General features: G+C 45.0%; 1 protein-coding gene across 1 annotated transcript in view; it reads left to right on the forward strand.

Annotated features, from left to right (window-relative positions):
- ALMS1 (ALMS1 centrosome and basal body associated protein) overlaps positions 1-20,278 on the forward strand; it is a 75,728-nt gene that overhangs the window by 19,153 nt on the left and 36,297 nt on the right. The window contains exons 4-8 of the mRNA XM_083398107.1: positions 7,013-7,133; positions 8,241-10,503; positions 15,420-15,579; positions 16,792-18,183; positions 19,698-19,828. Of these exons, the coding sequence (XP_083254233.1) occupies positions 7,013-7,133; positions 8,241-10,503; positions 15,420-15,579; positions 16,792-18,183; positions 19,698-19,828 (4,067 nt within the window). The remainder of the gene's footprint in view (positions 1-7,012; positions 7,134-8,240; positions 10,504-15,419; positions 15,580-16,791; positions 18,184-19,697; positions 19,829-20,278) is intronic.

Below are 20,278 nucleotides of genomic sequence, written 5' to 3' on the forward strand. Positions count from 1 at the left end.
TATACTGCTTTGGATCGGGGCCCTGTTCCTTATGTAACGCCATGCCTCAACTCAGCCAGGGTGGCTACCGGCAGAATTAAAATAGACATAGCAGCCCTTTAGAACTGTAAATGCTAAAAATGAACACATGCAAAATATGATTATAATATGACTAAGGGTGTTATATTTGGATTATATAGTACACTTTCTTTGTAGCAGTCAGACATTTTAGAAATTTTAAAAAGACATTGAGAACGATATGCCACCTACACTCTGATCTCTCCCTGCTGCTTCATATTCTGACTGCTGGTGGCAGCTCTTGCTCCCAGTTTAGCTTCAGCATTTAGTCATTGGCAGGCTTGAATTTCCAATTGTGACTGCTGGATGGTTCGGTGAATATTGCTCACAGAGTCGGAATCTGATAATGGGTAGTTAAGCATTTCAGTTGATTTGAACTGGAACATGGGGCATAATTCTCTTGCTGTGCTTGCAGAACTGTGATTATTTGTTAGTTCTTCCCTGGAGTCTCTACCTGATCTTCCTCTGTCTCCTCTAGCGACTAGCATTGCTGGCATCTAAACATGTGCGTAGCAGAGTGACTGACTATATGTGCACCAATAGTTTATTTTGTTAATATCCCAAATAGCTCAAGGCAGCATATATGGGCTCGTATTGTTTGAGCTGGCAAGAGAAACTGGTGCGTAGAGAAACTATGCAGCTGGGAATCGCATAAAGATGCTTAGGTTGGAGCGGCTTAAGATGGGCTTTGTCTGTGTTTGCATTATCTAGCACCTTGAGACTTCCCATGTAAAAGGGATGAGTACTCCTTTCCCCCACCCACTTCACGTATATCGAACTGTTTCTCTTATTCAATGCAGCTACCTCAGCCAGGGAACCTATTTGTTGTTGTGTGAGGCATCAGTTTCCACAGCTTTATATAATTCCTCTTAATGACTTCTTTTCTTTAATGCATTTGCAGTTTGATCTCCTGTCAAAACCTGTGAATCTGATCTGCAGTGAAATTGGAGTGGGGTAGATTGGTTGGTAAGGGCGATGCTTTCCTGGGGATTATTCTTTCCCCAGGTTCCTTGATCTTATTGTCCCTGAGCCTTTATGGCTTGCTGGGTGTGAGTCACCGTAAGAATCTTTCTTCTTTTCTTTCCCTTTCCCTTTCCTTTGCTGCACATATATTTTCCCTTCAGTCCCGGCTTTAAAAGGGTCTTGGCCATTTAAAACATTTTGACTAAGAGGGTAGAAAATTGGATGCACAGCTCTAAAGGTTGCACCCTGAGGGTAGCGGCTGCCGTAATGGAGGAATGGAAGTGGCAGGATTGAGAGTGGGGTGCGGAGAGCATAGAGAGGCCCATGGTGTCAGTGGAAGTGGAAAAACTAGTGGTGTAAGTCTATGAGCAGTGTTACTCACTCAAGAGGAGTAGGCAAATGCCAAATCAGATGACTGGAGTGATGATGATTCTGCATATTTAGCAAACTAGGTAGCAGACAACTACTGATGAGTGAAAGGGACACTTTTGCTCTGAAAGCCTCTCCTCCCACCCACCCAATAAAGATTCAGTTCATTTCCAGCTCATTTCCTCACTCCCAAGAGAATGTTACCCACTATCCATTCATTGGACTATACTTGTAGTAGTGAGTGTGTACACTAAATAAGACGGTTGAATCGCGTGTCGAAAGGTTGGAGGCAGGTGCCTTGCTGTATTGCATATGGAAATACTGGAATGTTTTTTTCCCTTTCTCTTTTTCCTAAAAGTATTCATTATGACATCATAATTGAGGCATCATTTACAGTCTTTTTGAAAAAGTATTTTCTAATGGTAATGCGTTAATTAATGTAGCGAATTGAAAACAAAGAAGGGTTCTGCTCAGGTTTTGCCTCCATCTCTAAATGCTCAGCAAACGGCATTCTGATTTCTGGCTTTCACATTTGTCAGCAGCAGGATGTAAGATGATGCAGGATCAGGTTTGCTTGCTTGGTAAATTTAGCTATGAATGAGGGAGGCGACCTTCAGAATTGACAGTGGGAAGAAGAATTGCTCTTCTTTTGCACCAGACACCCAAAGATGGTGTGGCTGGTATCATTTGCTGCTCTGGGACCTAACAGGTCTCTCCACAGAACACTACTGTTAACGTTTCCCCAAAACCATCACAAGCAGCAAGAGTTGAGATGATGATTTTGCAGTTCCCTAGAGAAAAGCAAAGCTCCATTAATTTTTCCAGCCAACATAAAATTTAATAGGTTTTCAGTGTAACTTGTGAATAACCTGATTTAGATTGTGTAATGGAATAGCTGATGGATTTTGTTTCTGAGATGACTAATATTGCTAGGTATTGTGCATGGATTAGAAAGGCTTGTATCTGATTTGGGGTGGCTGAAAAGGCAATGCTTATGTGTTCCTCTTCCCATCCCTCACCCTGCTCCAAAGAAAGGGCTCTTGGGTACCATCCTGCCGAAATCCTGGGTAACTTTTAAACCAGGTTGTCAGAAGGAGGTATAACAGCAAATAATGGTGTACAAAGACATTGGACCTCACTTCAAGATAGGTTGGAAGTGTTGGGCAAGTAACATAGTTTGAGGCCCACTATCTTCAAGGCTTACAGACAAGAGAATGCATTAAAAAGCATGTGTTCAAACTTTGTGACATCTGAAAAGTTGAATTTGCCATTTTGAGGTATTGGGTCTCGTGACATCCACTACTGGTTGTCTGCCCCTGTGTTAAGGGAAGAAATACACTGTGCCTTCCAGCTACAACTGGCAGCCAGCCATCTTTGCATGTAAAGGTAAAGGGACCCCTGACCATTAGGTCCAGTCGTGACCAACTCTGGGGTTGTGGCGCTCCTCTCGCTTTACTGGCCGAAGGTGCCGGCGTACAGCTTCCGGGTCATGTGGCCAGCATGACTAAGCCGCTTCTGGCGAACCAGAGCAGCGCGTGGAAACACCGTTTACCTTCCCGCCAGAGCGGTACCTATTTATCTACTTGCACTTGACATGCTGTTGGACTGCTAGGTTGGCAGGAGCAGGGACTGAGCAACGGGAGCTCACCCTGTCGTGGGGATTCGAACCACCGACCTTCTGATCGGCAAGTCCTAGGCCCTGTGGTTTAACCCACAGCGTCACCCGCGTCTTTGCAAGAGCATTATGCAAAAAGTGGCCTAATGTGAAATCAGCTGCCGTATTCCAGCTCATGAGATTTCCAGTTCTGTCTGAGATGCTGAAGGAATTGCCCATCTCCGGTTTGATTCACTGACCTTGTTTTGAAATGTGAGGTGGTGAAACATGGCTGTGTTTCAAGCATCCTTTACTTGGGAGTTTGATATTTTGGGGAAGGAGGAATTTCTTTGCCGGACATATGTCTGACTCTGCTAGGTTGTCCTCTTGAGTGGGTCTTCCAGGCTCCCTCACGCTTTGTGCTTGGCATCAGTTAACTCATTTGAAAATATGGAAGTGTATTTTGGCCTAAGAAGTGAGGTGGTCTGTGATAAGATTTGTAACATTCAGCGATGAAGCATATCCTAAGACTTGAGAACACAGGCTTGCTTTCAGTTATTGCTGCACGTGTTTGCTTGTCCTCCCTTAGCTGCCATTTTCCTAAAACTAAAAAGCCTTGAATGTTACAGTCTTTCCTCGCAGGGAAAGGTGCTTAAGCTTCATGATCATTTTGGTTGACATTTTCTGCTTCTTTTCTACCTACCCTTTTTGAGGTATTGTGACCTGAATTGTACACAGACCATGTCATAGATATTTGCATAAGGGCATTATGATACCATACTGGGGTTTTTATTTTTGTTCCCTTTTCTGATAACCTGTGGTGCAGGTAACTCCGTGAGAATGTGCTCTGCTTAGTCAGGGCCTGAAAAACTTCTTCCACATTAAGTGCATTAAGCTTTAAGGCTTCTCAAGATTCTCTGTTGTGTTTTCTGTAGCATTTAAACAGGGAAGTTGTAAAGCACCTGCAACATTGAACAAGTGTGTGAATCTTTATATTCAACAATAACCTTTGTCCCTTATTTTTAATGACTCATTTTGTATGAAATGCATTGAGGGTATTAATATTTTGCTGGATGAATAGAGAATACTGAGTTGTATAAGGCACATTTTGTTCCTTTTAACAGTATAGTACAGAAGGGGAAAGAGAAGGATGGAGAGGCAGAAAATGGACCTTTTGTTTTTGACGCTTTTTCTTACTTGCAACCTGGTTGCTGGGAAACTCACAACACAATACAAGGTTATATTAGCCTGTTGCAAGCTCTTGGAAACAGTGGCATATTCAAAGCATTGCTATTTCTGGCGTTTTGGTTATAGTCTATCTACCTTGGGTTGAATATTCAAATTCTGCATCAGGCCAAGAAATCCTCCATTTTGTAACAGGATGCATTCTGAAAATGAAAGAAACCTGCACAAACCTGCTTCTGTGGGATACGTTTTCAAAGCTCTTTTAAATGTTTTGGCAGGCTTGGCCGGCGGTCAGGAGGAGGTGGTGCACACAGGGAGACTGAAATGGGCATAAGTTGCAGGAACTATTCCCCAAGGGTGAGGGACGAGACCTTCCCAAAATATTGGAGCCCCATCACCAACACTACCTCTCATATCCCATTCTCACCCCAGTCGTGGCTTGAACTGTGTCCAGTTCTGGGCACCACAGTTCAAGAAGGACACTGACAAACTGGAACGTGTCCAGAGGAGGGCAACCAGAATGGTCAAAGGCCTGGAAACGATGCCTTATGAGGAACGGCTAAGGGAGCTGGGCATGTTTAGCCTGGAGAAGAGGAGGGTAAGGGGTGATATGATAGCCATGTTCAAATATATAAAAGGATGTCACACAGAGGAGGGAGAAAGATTGTTTTCTGCTGCTCCAGAGAAGCGGACACGGAGCAATGGATCCAAACTACAAGAAAGAAGATTCCACCTAAACATTAGGAAGAACTTCCTGACAGTAAGAGCTGTTCGACAGTGGAATTTGCTGCCAAGGAGTGTGGTGGAGTCTCCTTCTTTGGAGGTCTTTAAGCAGAGGCTTGACAACCATATGTCAGGAGTGCTCTGATGGTGTTTCCTGCTTGGCAGGGGGTTGGACTCGATGGCCCTTGTGGTCTCTTCCAACTCTATGATTCTATGATTCTGAGGTTCCTATGCACTTCCATGAGTCTTGGTTTTCCTGATACATAAACATACATATAAAAATACAGCATTAAGATGCAGCCTCATTTCATTAGAAACTCAAATCAAAAACTTTTTGGGGATGAAAATGTCAAATCTTCACCAAGGCCAACTATCTAGACTGGTCCTACATGGGCAAGAAAAAAACCAGGGAAGTCCCCAAACAGGAGTTCCATCACAGAAGAAGAAAGGAAAAAGGAAAGAGGGGAAGGGGATCAAGTTGATTCCAAGCCAAAGGCCGGGCGGAACAACTCTGTCTTACAGTCCCTGCGGAAACAAATCAGATCCTGAATTCTGTGTTTGAAAGGTAAAATAGCAGATCTAGCCTCCAAAGCATTTTTTTTCCTGGCCCTCAATAGATCTACGAGATTTGGATCAAGGTGTAGGTTGTTAAAACAGACAGACAGACAAACAAACAAAACCCTTTTCCAAAAGCTGGAAGGTGAGACACTGCACTTGTGTTGTATCTTTTTGCTTCTTACAAAGTGCCCCAGCTTTGCCGTAGGCCAGGGGGTCAGCAACCTAAGGCCCATGGCCCACAAGTAGCCCACAGGGGTCATTTTACTGGCCCCTGAGCCGCCCCTGAACCGAGCCCCCCGCTAAGTGAGTCCCCGCGCGCTGCACTAAATCAGTGCAGCGTGGGGACTCGCTTTCACAGTGCTGGAAATCGCGTCTGGGCAGATGCAGACGCTGGAAATCGCAGGCGTGCGCTTGATCCGGCCCACAGAGGGGGCTCCGCGGCAGTGAACCGGCCCAGGCAAGGTAAGACTTGCTGACCCCTGGCGTAGGCTCTGCGTTCTCCAAAATCAAACATATTCTATGATTCCCAAGGACATGCTCTATGGGGAGCTAGCTTCAGGCACCGGGCCCATCGGCAGACCAACTCTGTGTCACAAAGATTTCTTCAAATGCAACACGAAGTCTGCCTTCGTCTGCTCCAGCTGCAACAAAACATGTCTCTCCCATATCGTTCTCTACGGCCATAGCAGGCAATGCAACCTTCCAATAGTTTGACTTCAGCCCCAAAAGCACACTTCCATTGTTTCTCGAGACGGATGCCAAGCAACTCTGTGATCAAATTATTCTACTGGGGATAGATTGGGGGAGGGGGCTTCTACATCAACATTTTTATGATTATTGAAGCATTTTCTTGCTTATTTAAAAGTAACAGATAAGAAATCCATGTATTAAGACCTTATATGACAGAAAAAAGTCATTGATTTCTAATTTGCATTTCATTTGACCCATTATGCATTAGATCATCCTACTTGGTGAAGCTTGGTTTTTTTTTCCATTAAAAGATTTAAAACTCTTTTTGTACTGTTTAAAATAATCCTCCTTGCTGAGTTAATGGCAAAAATGAATTTCTTTAAGTAAGCTTGTTGCCTTCCTCCGAAGAGCGGAACAGCTATTAGGAACCACCAAAATTAGATTGGGCATATGTGTATGAGCAGGATTTCAGGTTATAGATGTTAACGTTGATTATCAGGTCTCCAATTGGTGTAAGCTCAAAAGGGGATGCAAAGTTCATTGAGTTACATACACGTAAATGTTTCTCTCAGACATTTGAGGCTTTTTTCTAAGAGGAGGCATGTCACACATTCCCCTAAAGCTGTACCATAAAATTTATTTTAAAGTTTGTTTTTTTTTAATGTTAGAAACGACTATACCATATGTGAAACCTGTGTTTTTCAGTCTGATTCATCTTTAGCCATTTAAAGTTGCTGTATTACACATTTTCAACCATATTTGGTTTTTTAAGCTCCTGCCAGTTGGCAGGGCACTTGCATTAGTAAGGCTTTGATTAGCAAGCCATGACTTTTCAGTCTTGCCACATAACCATGGTGTTTGTAATGTTGACAGAAGCTGAGGACAGTCGCCTCTCTCCCAACCTCCCACTGATGACAACATACTCAACGCAAGGCCGAACATTCTTCAACGAGACCCTCTTTCAGCAAACCGGAACAGATTTTGCTCCTTTGAGGTGGGGTAAACCTACTGTTCTCTTGTACTCTGTTAGCTGTGTTGTTTAATGCACTGAGCACAAGATGGTGTGCATTCTTCTCCCCATTTTATCCTCCCAACAACCCGATGAAGTACTGTATTTTTTGCTCTGTAAGACTCACTTTTTCCCTCCTAAAAAGTAAGGGGAAATGTGTGTGCGTCTTATGGAGCAAATGCAGGCTGCGCAGCTATCCCAGAAGCCAGAACAGCAAGAGGGATCTCTACTTTCGCTGCACAGCGATCCCTCTTGCTGTTCTGGCTTCTGAGATTCAGAATATTTTTTTTCTTGTTTTCCTCCTCCAAAAACTAGGTGCGTCTTATGGTCTGGTGCGTCTTATAGAGCGAAAAATACAGTAGATTAGGCAGAGAGGCTGTCTGGCCTAAGGTCAACCCAGTGAGCTTCATGGCTGAGTGGGGATTTGAACCCGGCTCTCCCAGTTCCTAGTCCAGCGCTTTGACCGCTGCAGCACTACTGGCTTTTTTATTCTAGTGCTGCTTCATCCAAAGGGGTCCACCTTCACCCCCCATAAACCATTAGAAGGCCAGAAGCTCATCCTAACAAAATCATGCCTGTATATTGTCAGAGGGGACGTGGGTGGCGCTGTGGTCTAAACCACTGAGCCTCTTGGGCTTGCCGATCAGAAGGTCAGCGGTTCGAATCCCCGCGATGGGGTGAGCTCCCGTTGCGCGGTCCCTGCTCCTGCCAACCTAGCAGTTTGAAAACACGTCAAAGTGCAAGTAGATAAATAGGTACCACTCCGGCGGGAAGGTAAACGGCGTTTCCATGCAATGCTCTGGTTCGCCAGAAGCGGTTTAGTCATGCTGGCCATATGAGCCAGAAGCTGTACACCAGCTCCCTCGGCCAATAAAGCGAGATGAGCGCCGCAACCCCAGAGTCGGCCATGACTGGACCTAATGGTCAGGGGTCCCTTTACCTTTTTATGTTGTCAGAGACAGTGACTTATTAAAGCACCTTTTTGAAGGGGAATATTGAGCTGTGTTGAACCTGGAAATCTTTTCTCTCTGGGTTCTGCTAGACCGCAATGCAGGATTGTAATTCTGGCCCCCACCCCCAATTCTCTTTCAGAGGGACTCCAGATGCTTCTAATGTTGCTTCCGAAGAGTCTTCAAGCCATTTGCGGATGAGTGAAGCTGTGCGGCTGGCAGCCACAGATGTCAGCTCAGAGTCTTCTCTTCTCTCCGATTACTTTAAACTGTCTCAGCATCCCTTGGCTTTCAGCAGCATGGCACCTAGCAATACCAGCCTTGGCAGTTGTCTATCCCAGCATCCCCTTTCATTTTCTGGGCCCACTCCCAGGGAACAGGCTCATCATAGTGAGCAGCAGACACAACACCTTGATGCAAAGACTGAAACCTTGGGCTCCAGCGATGAGAATTTGGGAATCCCAGGTTCACAGAAGCAGCTAAATCCACAGTTGGCAACGTCTCTTCCTCCGAATGAGTCTTGGGGACAGGATCTGTTCCTTTTGGACAGCCGTGTGCCAGCGCCTGTCCTCCTTGAAATTCTGGAGAAAGAGGTGGGGTTATCTAAGCATTCTGGCTTCTTATCTTCCGAGAGTTCGTCTGGCAGAAGTGTTTTGGGAAAGGATCCAGTTGAAAACGAAATGAGCCCCTTAATGGAAAATGTAGTTCTTGGGGAAAGGGAGTTGGAAACCTTTGCAGAACCACCTGGGCAAGAAAGAAGAACCGTTCCTGAGTGTGATTCGTTGAACGCACTCTCTTATTCGGACGGAAAGCCCTTTAGAAATGCCGGTAATTCAGAACAATCATCTTCAGACATTTCAAATGTGTCCTTCAGGGGGCAAAGGATGGGTGTGGGTGATCCTTGCATCATCCCTGGGATATCTTCAAACCCTTTTCTGAGCAAGCAGGAGTTGCAACATGTTTCTGAAGCTGCATTTGAGGAGCAAAAGAAGCTTGTTCCGGCTTTTGCTGACGCTAAACTTCATGTCCATGCACCCCACCAGCCAGTCTTTGTAGCAGAACATGGCAATATCCGTAACATGGTAGAAATTCAGATGGGGGACAAAAGTGAATTAATGCATTCAGACTTCAGTATAGAGAGGGAACATAAAGATGTCGGAATTTCACCTTCCTTTAATGAGGGTTCATTCATTTTACATCTGGCACATCCCGTTCATCATTCTACTCCAGGAATTTTTACAACTAGAAGCTTGACTCGGGAAGTTCCTGCTATGACGTACCCGGTCAAAGCTGTTCTTCAGTCCTCTCTCCCTTGCTTACATGAGGAGTTCTCAAATAACTCTTGTTCCAATACATTCCTTCCTTCCGTGGAAGAGCCTCGCGTACCTTCTCTGGATGATACTTGCGTACCCTCTGCGGGAGAGCCACTTGCCCTGCAAAGTGGCCAAGCATCAAAAGACGAAAACAGTGGCGGTCTCCAGGTTCTATATCCTCTTAAAGGTAGGATTCAGTCTCTACCTTCTCTCAACTTCATGGAGAAGGTTGGGGCATGGAACATGAGTCATTCAGCTGAGAGGATGTCTGATGCCTTGGCTCTACATGGCTCAAGTGGCGCTTCTCCTAGGCAGAAGGCCTACAGTGCAATAGCAGATTCCTTGAACCGCATTTTGCTAAAGCAGCAGAGCCAGGCTGATCTTAAGGCAGGGCTGGCAGCATCCTTTTATGGGCCAAACTCCATGACCAACCTGCATGTTTATGATAAAAACCCACCACAGGTGCTGCCACTTACCAGGTCTCAGTCTGAAAACTCTGTGGTCGCAATCAGCAGAGAGATGCCAAGGGCTGAAGTGGGTCATGAAACGTCCCACAGTGAAGATCTTCATCCAGTAGAAGATAAGGGAAGAGTATCAGGATCGTCTGGAGCCAAGCAGAGTGATGCTAACATTGAGGATGCACATTCCCAACATTATACAGCTGTTCTAGTCTCCACTGTCTCCAGCGATGAAGAAATCGGCGAAAGTGCCACTGGAGGAAGGGGTCTAAATCCAGATAATTTTATTTCCAGTGAAAGAGTTGCTGAACTCCTCAGAGAAGACGCCAGCTTTCTTAGTGGTAGCCAAGAAAAGACAGATGGCTCTCAAGATAATACCAGAGAATTGCCGGGTTTTCTTCCTTGTACCAACCAGATCAGTTTGGGCCACTTTAGTGATGTTTCACCAGATAGCTTGAATCAAAGAACTAGTCCTGGGACAGGCAGCTGTGGTGACCTGAGACTTTCTTCAAGACAGTCTTCAAGACGCTCTTCAATGCGATCTTCAGTTGTTTCTGGAAAGTTGCATGGCAGTTTGGAAGAAGTATTCAAAACTCCATATGACAGGGAGATAAACATCGAAGAAAGAATACCTGTAAGTTAATTTTGCCACAATATTTTAAAACGTCCTTGTTTGCAGTTACATTTGCTACATTTGCTCCACAGCCATCTTATCTTATGGTATACCTATAGTGCATACACATGAATTCCTTGAGGGTCTTTCTACTCTGTTAACCGTTGGAGACAGGCATGCATGGTACTTTTTTCCAAATACTTCTCCTTCCATCAAAATAGATGTCCTTATCTTCACATGTACGGAAGGGACAGGAGTCTTGAACCAAGGAGAGGTGGGTAATTGGATCTTTCTATTATTGGCATTAGCACTGAAACCAAGGAGCCAGTGTCAACAGTAATGGAACATACAAACATAGAAAGGTCAATTACATAGGTAGCATTTATACCAGAACAGCAACTAGAGTACAGTGGTACCTCGGGTTAAGTACTTAATTCGTTCCGGAAGTCTGTTCTTAATCTGAAACTGTTCTTAACCTGAAGCAATACTTTAGCTAATGGGGCCTCCCGCTGCCGCCGCGCCGCTGGAGCATGATTTCTGTTCTCATCCTGAAGCAAAGTTCTTAACCCGAGGTAATATTTCTGGGTTAGCGGAGTCTGTAACCTGAAGCGTATGTAACCTGAAGTGTATGTAACCCGAGGTACCACTGTACCTAGTTAAATCTGTAGAAGGGACTGAAACTGGACTCTGCCGTGGCAGATAGGAGGTTCAGAGTGGAAATACTCTTCAAATACGAATCATCCTGCATGTACAAAATTGAGCATGTCAGAGAGAATCTTCTATCCCAGACATTTTTGGATGTGCCCAGTGCCTTATGGTGCCTAAGGATATATATTTTATATATTTTGTCACTTTGAAAATAGGAAAAATAAAACTGTAAATTAGAAACCACCATTGTGGTGAAAGAAAAGGACAAAAAAGTAAAAAAAAGTATATAGACCTCAGCATTGTCATGGGAAACAGAAAAAATATGCTTTGGAGTGGTAAAAAATTAATAACTTAAGTAATTAGTTCCTTTTTCAAAGAAAATAACTTCATTAGCTGTTTCCTGAGTTCCCCCCATATCTGCCTACTAGTAAGATCTGCTAATCCTCCCCCCTGCCCTTGTTCTTCTCAATGTGTCACATTTTGAAGCATTCCAAACAAAATGTCTGAAAAATGGTCTTCCTTTGTGGCATAGTAAATTGCCCAATTTTTATCAAGGTTGGATGGGAGGAAGGCAGCTTTGGACAAATTATCATGTACATAAAACTCAGGCCTTACGGTCTTTTGGTGAGGACTGTTGCGTAGATAGATAGATAAATAAACTATATTCGCATTAGCCAATGGCCATAGCAACAGTAAAACATTACAGTATATGCAGAAAAGGAAATTTGATATCAAAGCACAATTTAAAGTCCTCGACTGTTGCGTAACAAGAATGCACAAGCCATTCCTTGTAAGATGGATCGTATAGGGCATATGCTGAGGTTGTGGGCATGACAGAAGAAGTGAATCAGTGTCTTTGCAATGAGAAGAACAAGACAGGATGGCTAAGTGGTGAGGAGCTTAATGTTTTCTGACTATTGCATTGAAGAGCTGTCTGTGACCTTCCAGTCTCTTCCTTCTGGGCAGACATACTGAGATACTCCATGCCAGAAATCTACTCTGTGACACAAGCCCAGCTTTTAGTGGAGTCTAAGGGAGAAAATTATTCACACCCACATGTCTCTAACAACAGAAGAAGCTGGTACAACAAACTCCTGGCAAAGCACATTTCAGACCCTATAAATATTCTATTCTTTTCAAGTTATCTCTAGCACGAAAGCATGCAAACTGCTGACATGGAATGAATGCCCACCTACCTTTTTAACAGCAGCGCCTGAAAATTGGTCTTTGGTAATAAAAGAATTACTTTGATGGTGGCTGCCTGTTAATATTTGCCCTTGTGGGTTCCTGGAATAAATACATGCTCATTTATGAATTTGTGAGACTTTTGGAATAAGCAGTTTTCTCTCCCTGTTACCTTTTTTTTTTTTTTTTTTTTTTGGTGCCAGATTTTCCTGCTGTACCAATTTGGTCTTTCAAGAAATGTAGGACCCCTCACCCCAAATGGCGCAAGAGGGGCGGGACAAAGATGAGGAAAGGTTTCTTTGTTTTATATTCCCTCCCCACCAATCTTCTTGCCAGGTCTAACGAGGGGAATCCGAGTGAGAAAGCAGTTTTCCATGTTCTTATATATAAGATATTTTATAGTTATGAAAAGGAAAAAGAAAATAAGGAAGAACAATACACAGAATCAACAAACAATACATCAACAATAAAAAGATACAATACAACAAAAACAAAACAAAAACATTTAAACACACATCCAAATTTCATATCTATGTCTTTCATTTGCTTATTTCCTCGACTTCCTCGCACCTCCCTTTTTTGTATTCTAGTTCAAATTTGCTAGTTCAACAAATCCTTTCCCTCTTCTTCAATTTTTGTTCTATAATTTATCCTGACACAATTTAACTTTAAATTTTCCACTTTAACACATTAACAATTAATATTCATATAGTTCTTAATAACACTTCTGCTAAAACCATATAACTTCATTCCAATATTCTTCTAACATTCATTAATTTTGCAATATTTCTGTAAATATACTTTAAATTTTTTCCAATCTTCCTCCATTGACTCTTCTCCCTGGTCTCGGATTCTGCCAGTCATTTCCGTCATTTCCATATATTCCATCAGCTTCATCTGCCATTCTTCCCGGGTGGGTAGCTCTTGTGTCTTCCAGTACTTTGCAATAAGTATTCTTGCTGCTGTTGTGCACCTGCCTGTTTGTGGAAATGTGATCTGTTTACACTGCGTTGCTTACAGCAACCTATAGCTCCTTCACTTGATCCAAAACCTGCTGAATTAGAGCACCAACTCTCAGATGTCAAAGAGATAAACAGCCACCTGGCATTTAGAAGACATCTGAAGGCAGCCCTGTTCAGGGAAGTTTTTAATGTGTGACATTTTAATGTATTTTTAATCTTTGTTGGAAGCCCAGCCAGATGGGCAGGGTACAAATAATAAATTATTATTATTATCCTATGGCTTAGTAAGGGGCAACCCTGCCCCCATTGCAGTTCAAAGACCCCAGGTAAGGTAGAGTTAGTCTCAGAGAAAGCAAGGCTGTTCCCTCCTTCCCTTTCAAACCCATGCAGAAAGGAAACAAGTGGCTTGCTTCTTTTCAGCCGGACTCCCAGAACTCATGCCTGGATGCCACCCTGTCCTGTCAGTGTTTGCAAATATAGTGCAACAACACACACATCGGCCTCACCTGCTCAGACATAATTCCACACCTCTAAACATGGCAATTAGGGACATGGGTGGAGCTGTGGGTTAACCCACAGAGCCTAGGGCTTGCCAATCAGAAGGTTGGTGGTTCGAATCCCTGCGAAGGGGTGAGCTCCCGTTGCTCGGTCCCTGCTCCTGCTAACCTAGCAATTCAAAAGCACCTCACAGTGCAAGTAGATAAATAGGTATCGCTCTGGCGGGAAGGTAAACGGCGTTTCCATGCGCTGCTCTGGTTCACCAGAAGCGGCTTAGTCCTGCTGGCCACATGAACCGGAAGCTGTACACAGGCTCCCTCGGCCAATAAAGCGAGATGAGCGCCGCAACCCCAGAGTCGGCCACGACTGGACCTAACGGTCAAGAGTCCCTTTACCTTTTTAAACATGGTATTGGCATATGCAGACCCTTTCTAAGGGGAAATGTAATTTTGTGCATCTATGCCCTGGCCTGCTTTGGAGGGGGAATTGGAAAAATACATGTTCATAACTCCCCCCCAACCCCCATTTTGTGGCCATTGTTTTCCCCAGCCTGTTGCTACTTCAGGGCAGGGAAGAGCAGATGAGTCCCTGTTGCTGATGAAACTGAGCTAATGCTCCCTTCAGATGTAATGCCCATTTCGTTGGAAGTCGTGGTGTGCAAAAGAGTAATAATCCCTGCATACCAGTGCCTAGACAAGGAAGTCTCTTCCCTTTTTGACACATATTGGCCTGGGAAAGGTGGCCTGGCACCTTTTCATTAAGAGGTGTGAAGGTTGAGGGCTTATTTTACGCCTGACAAAAATGTTCGTTGGATCCCTGTGGTTGGCATCTGAGATTCAGCCACCTTACCTGCAGTCTTTGAGGGAATTTGTCTTGCAAATCAGTGCCAGGACGATTTATCAGAATAAATCATGCATTTAATATACACAGATGTGACAGATTTTCCCTTCTGTGATTTCGCCTTCCTTTCCAAATATAGTTTAGGTATCAGGTAATTAATGTCTTTCTGGCAAGGAAGAAACATGATGTGCCTGCTGTGGAAGGGCTTTTAATTTTTTTTGAAAAAAGGGGCTGTGAAGTGGTTGCTTATTTGGGCTTTTAAAGGAATGTGGAGGTGTGTGTGTGCACATGTGTGCTTGCACCATATCAGAATCTGGTTAAATCCAGTTGTGAGCATGAAAGTAGGTTTCTCAGAGTTCTATAGTACCTTCCTCTCCAATGAAGGTACAGGTGTGGCCAACCTCTGGGAAACTAGATCCTACTGAGCTGCCCAGAGTGGTTGGGGAAACCCAGTCAGATGGGCGGGGTATAAATAATAAAATTACTACTACTGGACTACAGTTCCCATCACCCCTTGCCATTTACCATGCTGGCTGGGGCTGATGCGAGTTGAAATCCAACTGCGTCTGTGGGGTCACCAGTTCCCCACCCTGAAACTGAAGTTTTGTAGTGTTGGTGAATGAATGAACGGAATCCGAATGAACAGATTCCCACGCTGTGTGTTGTCGAGAGTTGCATGTGGAATTATTTCTGCCTTTCAGGTTTTGTGCTGTTTTTGGTGATGGTTGGCAAAATTTTTATTTGCACATGGCAGTCCTTCTTTGACTGCTGCCCCAGATTAACCGTGTTCACTTCTTGCATCAGGTCTACCTCCATAACCTGGGCATTGATCAGTCACCTTCGTCCATACTGACTCCATTTATGCCCCGAGGACCAGTCAGAGAAATAGAATTCTCTCCCACTGAGCTCAGAACACTGAAGACGTCCAATGATTTGTTAGCACGACGCCTGCAGTTATCGGAAGGTAAGGGTGGGAAATGAATCGGCTTCATTCGTGGAAGATAGGTGGGTCTGTCAGCAGCTAATAGCCATCATCACTAACGGTAGTTGTTGGGGAAGGCAGTTACCCTTATGCCGTGTTTGTGGACTTCCCAGCAGCTCCTGACTAGCCACAGGAAACCAAAGGCTCAGCTAGATGGAGCCACCTCCTAAACCCCCCTCTCAAGGCAGTTTAAAGTCCATCAGAATGGACTTTCAGTTTCTGGAAACTGCAGACAGTGGGTGCCTGTCCTATCTTGGCAGGAACGCTGCTCCACAGAACAGGGGCAGCCACACTAAAAGCCCTGTCCGTGTTACTCTGTCGGTCCTATGGGTTTCTCCTGCTGCTCATGATACTGGTAAAGACTTTGATGTGAATCTTCTTTTCAGGTGTTCACACCTTATTTGCAGTGAAGCTACCTTTTTGACTTCTATTTCCTTCCCTTGTTCATTAGGGTTTCCTGAATTTGGCAGCAATCCTCCAGTTCTCTTATATAAAATTTCGAGCAGCTCTTTACCTGTCTTTCCCAACAGAAAACTGATAAACACTGACTTCACTTTCAGTTATCTTTTAACCCTGGGTCATCAGACGGTCATTTTTTAGCACTATCTTCTTTCCCATGCCATATGGGAACAGACCAATATGCAACTGGGAAGCTTTTAAATGGGGTATGTTGGTGAACCTGACTCTGGTGGTTAAAGGTAAAGGGACCCCTGACCGTTAGGTCCAGTCGCGGATGACTCTGGAGTTGTGGCGCTCATCTCGCTTTATTGGCCGAGGGAGCCGGCGTACAGCTTCCGGGTCATGTGGCCAGCATGACTAAGCCGCTTCTGGCGAACCAGAGCAGTGCACGGAAATGTCGTTTACCTTCCCGTCGGAGCGGTGCCTATTTATCTACTTGCACTTTGACATGCTTTCCAACTGCTAGGTTGGCAGGAGCTGGGACCGAGCAATGGGAGCTCATCCCGTCATGGGGATTCGAACCGCCAACCTTCTGATCGGCAAGCTCTAGGCTCTGTAGTTTAACCCACAGTGCCACCCGCGTCCCTTGACTCTGGTGATTATTATGCTCCAAATAATTTACTTTTCCGGTATAATTACCTACACCATGTTATTTCAGTTCGTGACAAGGACTTATGATTATTGAACATTGGCAAGGGGTACTTGGAGTTCTGACCATTCTTCTTTTCCTTCTAGGAGACTCGGCCTCTGTGATAGATGCTATACAGTCAAGCTTTGACTCTTCCATTCATAGTGTGCACGCCCCAGCTGCGTCAGATCCTGGTACGGATCTTCCACTGCCTACAGAGTTCTCCCACCAGGCTTCCAGAGACTGCTTCAATCAGGGCAGCATTGTCTGCCCTCAGTTGGAACTACGTACTCCGACTCCAGAGCCAAGAGAAGGCACATTTGAGTCTTCAGCTCCTCCTAAGACAGCAGAGCAGAGTCACGGAACCCCAGAATGGCCGTCCAACATCCATTCTGATGAGGGGAGATCTCCAAAATGTGTACAGAGACTGATGGACAGATTTGATTCAAAGGAACTTGGTGTAAGTCAAGACCAACTCTCGCCTAGCTCTTTGGCTCATGGAAAAGATGAAGAAAGCATAAGTCAAAAAATCAGTTCTTCAGCTGTCCTTCTTGGAGGAGAAAAAGAGTGTTTCTTTATAGGATCTGAAACATTAAAAGAGATCCAGAAAATTCTGGCAGAGGCAGAAACTAGGAGCCCAAGCCGAAACTTTAAATCCGCCTCATCCATCTCCTCCACAGACCTGGACAGTTCATTAAAGCAAATAAAAAAGATGGATGGCTCCGGAGATTCTGGATTGTTCAAGGGGAGCAGCCCAGGAATTCAGAGAATGTGGTCATGGGACGAGACGCTGGCTAGGCAAAATGTTCACAGCTGCAATGTGCTCTCCAAAACAGCTAGCTTCACTGGTAGCTTAAAATGTGATGGTCAGCCAGCTGCAGATGTCCTCAGCAATGACCAAATTCTGCCGGAAGAGTCTATGCCACCCTCCCAGGTAACGGTTGAAGACCATAGGACCGTGAAGCCTGTTAGGCGATCAGAGCCTGAAGGCTGCAATAGTGCCACAGTAAATAAAAGCTTGCCCGTCTTTGTAGACAGCGCTGCAGACAGCAAGTTGCTTACCCCCAAAGATCTCAAAGAATTAGCAGCTACGTCTAGCGCAGGGTCCTTAGACAGTGCCTCTAATATTTGGGAGGAACGTCAGCAAGTCTTGCAGAAAACCAGGAAAGAAACAGGTGGCAGTCACGGAAGTGGAAACAGCAGCAGTGTGGACTCGCTGGGTATCAAAGTGAAGAATCTTCTGCGGTGTGAACGTCCCGTTTTACACACAACACAGTGGGGGGAGGGGGAGAAGCACAATGAAAACAGTCAGAAACAAGCCTCAGCTGGAGCCCGTGTAGCCTGCAGCAAAGGGGATCTTGCATCCCAAGAGAGTGAGAACGGCAGTAGCTTGGACTCTTTGGCTGCTCGTGTCAAAACTCTTCTGGAAGACGAACGCCCTGTAATGCATGCAGCCCAGATACTTCAGAGTGCTGAGGAGGAAGAAGAAAAAGCACATGGTAAGTAACTGAACCTCAGGAGTTCCATGGAGCACAATTGCTGGCGCTGTGGTCTAAACTACTGAGCCTAGGGCTTGCCGATCAGAAGGTCGGTGGTTCGAATCCCCGCAACGGGGAGAGCTCCGGTTGCTCGGTCCCTGCTCCTGCCAACCTAGCAGTTCGAAAGCACGTCAAAGTGCAAGTACAGTGGTACCTCGGGTTAAGTAATTAATTCGTTCCGCAGGTCCATTCTTAACCTAAAACTGTTCTTAACCTGAGGTACCACTTTAGCTAACGGGGCCTCCTGCTGCCGCTGCGCGATTTCTGTTCTCATCCTGAAGCAAAGTTCTTAACCCGAAGTAATATTTCCAGGTTAGCAGAGTCTGTAACCTGAAGCGTATGTAACCCGAGGTACCACTGTAGATAAATAGGTACCACTCTGGCAGGAAGGTAAACGACGTTTCTGTGTGCTGCTCTGGTTCGCCAGAAGTGGCTTAGTCTTGCTGGCCACATGATCTGGAAGCTATCTGCGGACAAATGCCAGCTCCCTCGGTCAATAAAGCGAGATGAGCGCCGCAGCCCCAGAGTTGGCCACGACTGGACCTAATGGTCAGGGGTCCTTTTACCTTTACCTTTAAGCGGGAAAGAAGTTGAAGTATTTCCCCAAGAATCAGTGAAAATACCCATCTAATCAGAAATTAATCCTGCAAAATTTTAGGTAAGATGTCCTGAACAGACATGCTAAAACAATTCCTTCATAGCAGGATATATGTTAATATTGCAGTCTTTCCAGCGGGTGCAGAATGCCGCAGCGAGACTCCTTATGGGGTCGTCGCTGCGAGATCACATTCACCCGGTACTCTACCAGCTGCACTGGCTCCTGGTGGAGTACAGGATCAGGTTTAAGGTGCTGGTTTTTACCTTTAAAGCCCTATACGGCCTAGGACCCTTGTACCTACGGGACCGCCTCTCCTGGTATGCCCCACAGAGAAACCTACGGTCTGCAAATAAAAACATCCTGAAGGTCCCAGGCCTCAGAGAGGTTAGGCTGGCCTCAACTAGAGCCAGAGCTTTCTCGGCTGTGGCACCAATCTGGTGGAACGCTCTGTCACAAGAGACTAGGGCCCTGTGGGACTTGACATCTTTCCGCAGGGCCTGTAAGACAGAGCTGTTCCGCCAGGCCTTTGGTCAGGGTGCAGCCTGACCCCCTCCTCTGGCAATCTGCACAGGGTCTTGCTTGCTGGTTGCCATCAATTTGTTTTTGATTGATTTTATGGTGAAAAGTTTTTAGAATGTTGGATTGTTTTGACTGTTGTTAGCCGCCCTGAGCCCAGCTTTGGCTGGGGAGGGCGGGGTATAAATAAAATTTATTATTATTATTATTATTATTATTATTATTATTCAAACTCCCTGTTTAATAACCATTCTTGGTTTGTGTGTCCATAGCAGTTACCTTAATAGAATGTGGAACACCTGCCAATGCATCAGACTGAATTAGCAACTTCTCCTCTCATTTTCTGTGATCTCTCTGGCAGCCTGGGTGAAACTGAAGCTGACTCTTCAACCTGCAGACGCCGAGGCTGATCTAAATGAGGAAGACCGGCGGATGATAGAAGAGATCAAGAGAATGCAGCTTTTGAGTGCCAGGATAGCGGGAAATGTGAAGGTAAGAAGGAACCAGGGGAAACCAGGAGGCAGATTTAGGAAGCATTGTCGGGTTAGGACAGAATCACAAGCCTTTGCTTGTGAACAAGCATCGTACAACTGCTGAATAAAAAAAAAAAGTGTTGAACAAAGCAATAATTTCTTCCCAGTGGTGTGGTTTTAGCATGTGCACAGTCCTGGTGACCTTTTAATAGCATCTCCACATAGCTTGGGATTTTTGGAAACTGGATGACTGGTTAAAACATTTATAATATGCATATTATGGAGGTCACCTTTTCCAGTATGTGCCCCACATTTGGAAGGCTAGCTCTTCTTGACTGCAGTGCAAGTCAGAATGTCTGTTTTGAGAAGTCTGGTCTTTTCTGGATGTTACGGGGACTGAAGCAGAGACTTTGCATACAAAACATGCACTCTGCCACCCAACTATAGCCCTTCTGGTGTGAGCTGAATA

This window comes from Podarcis tiliguerta, assembly GCF_965153285.1.
Source record: "Podarcis tiliguerta genome assembly, chromosome: 9".
NCBI lineage: Eukaryota > Metazoa > Chordata > Lepidosauria > Squamata > Lacertidae > Podarcis > Podarcis tiliguerta.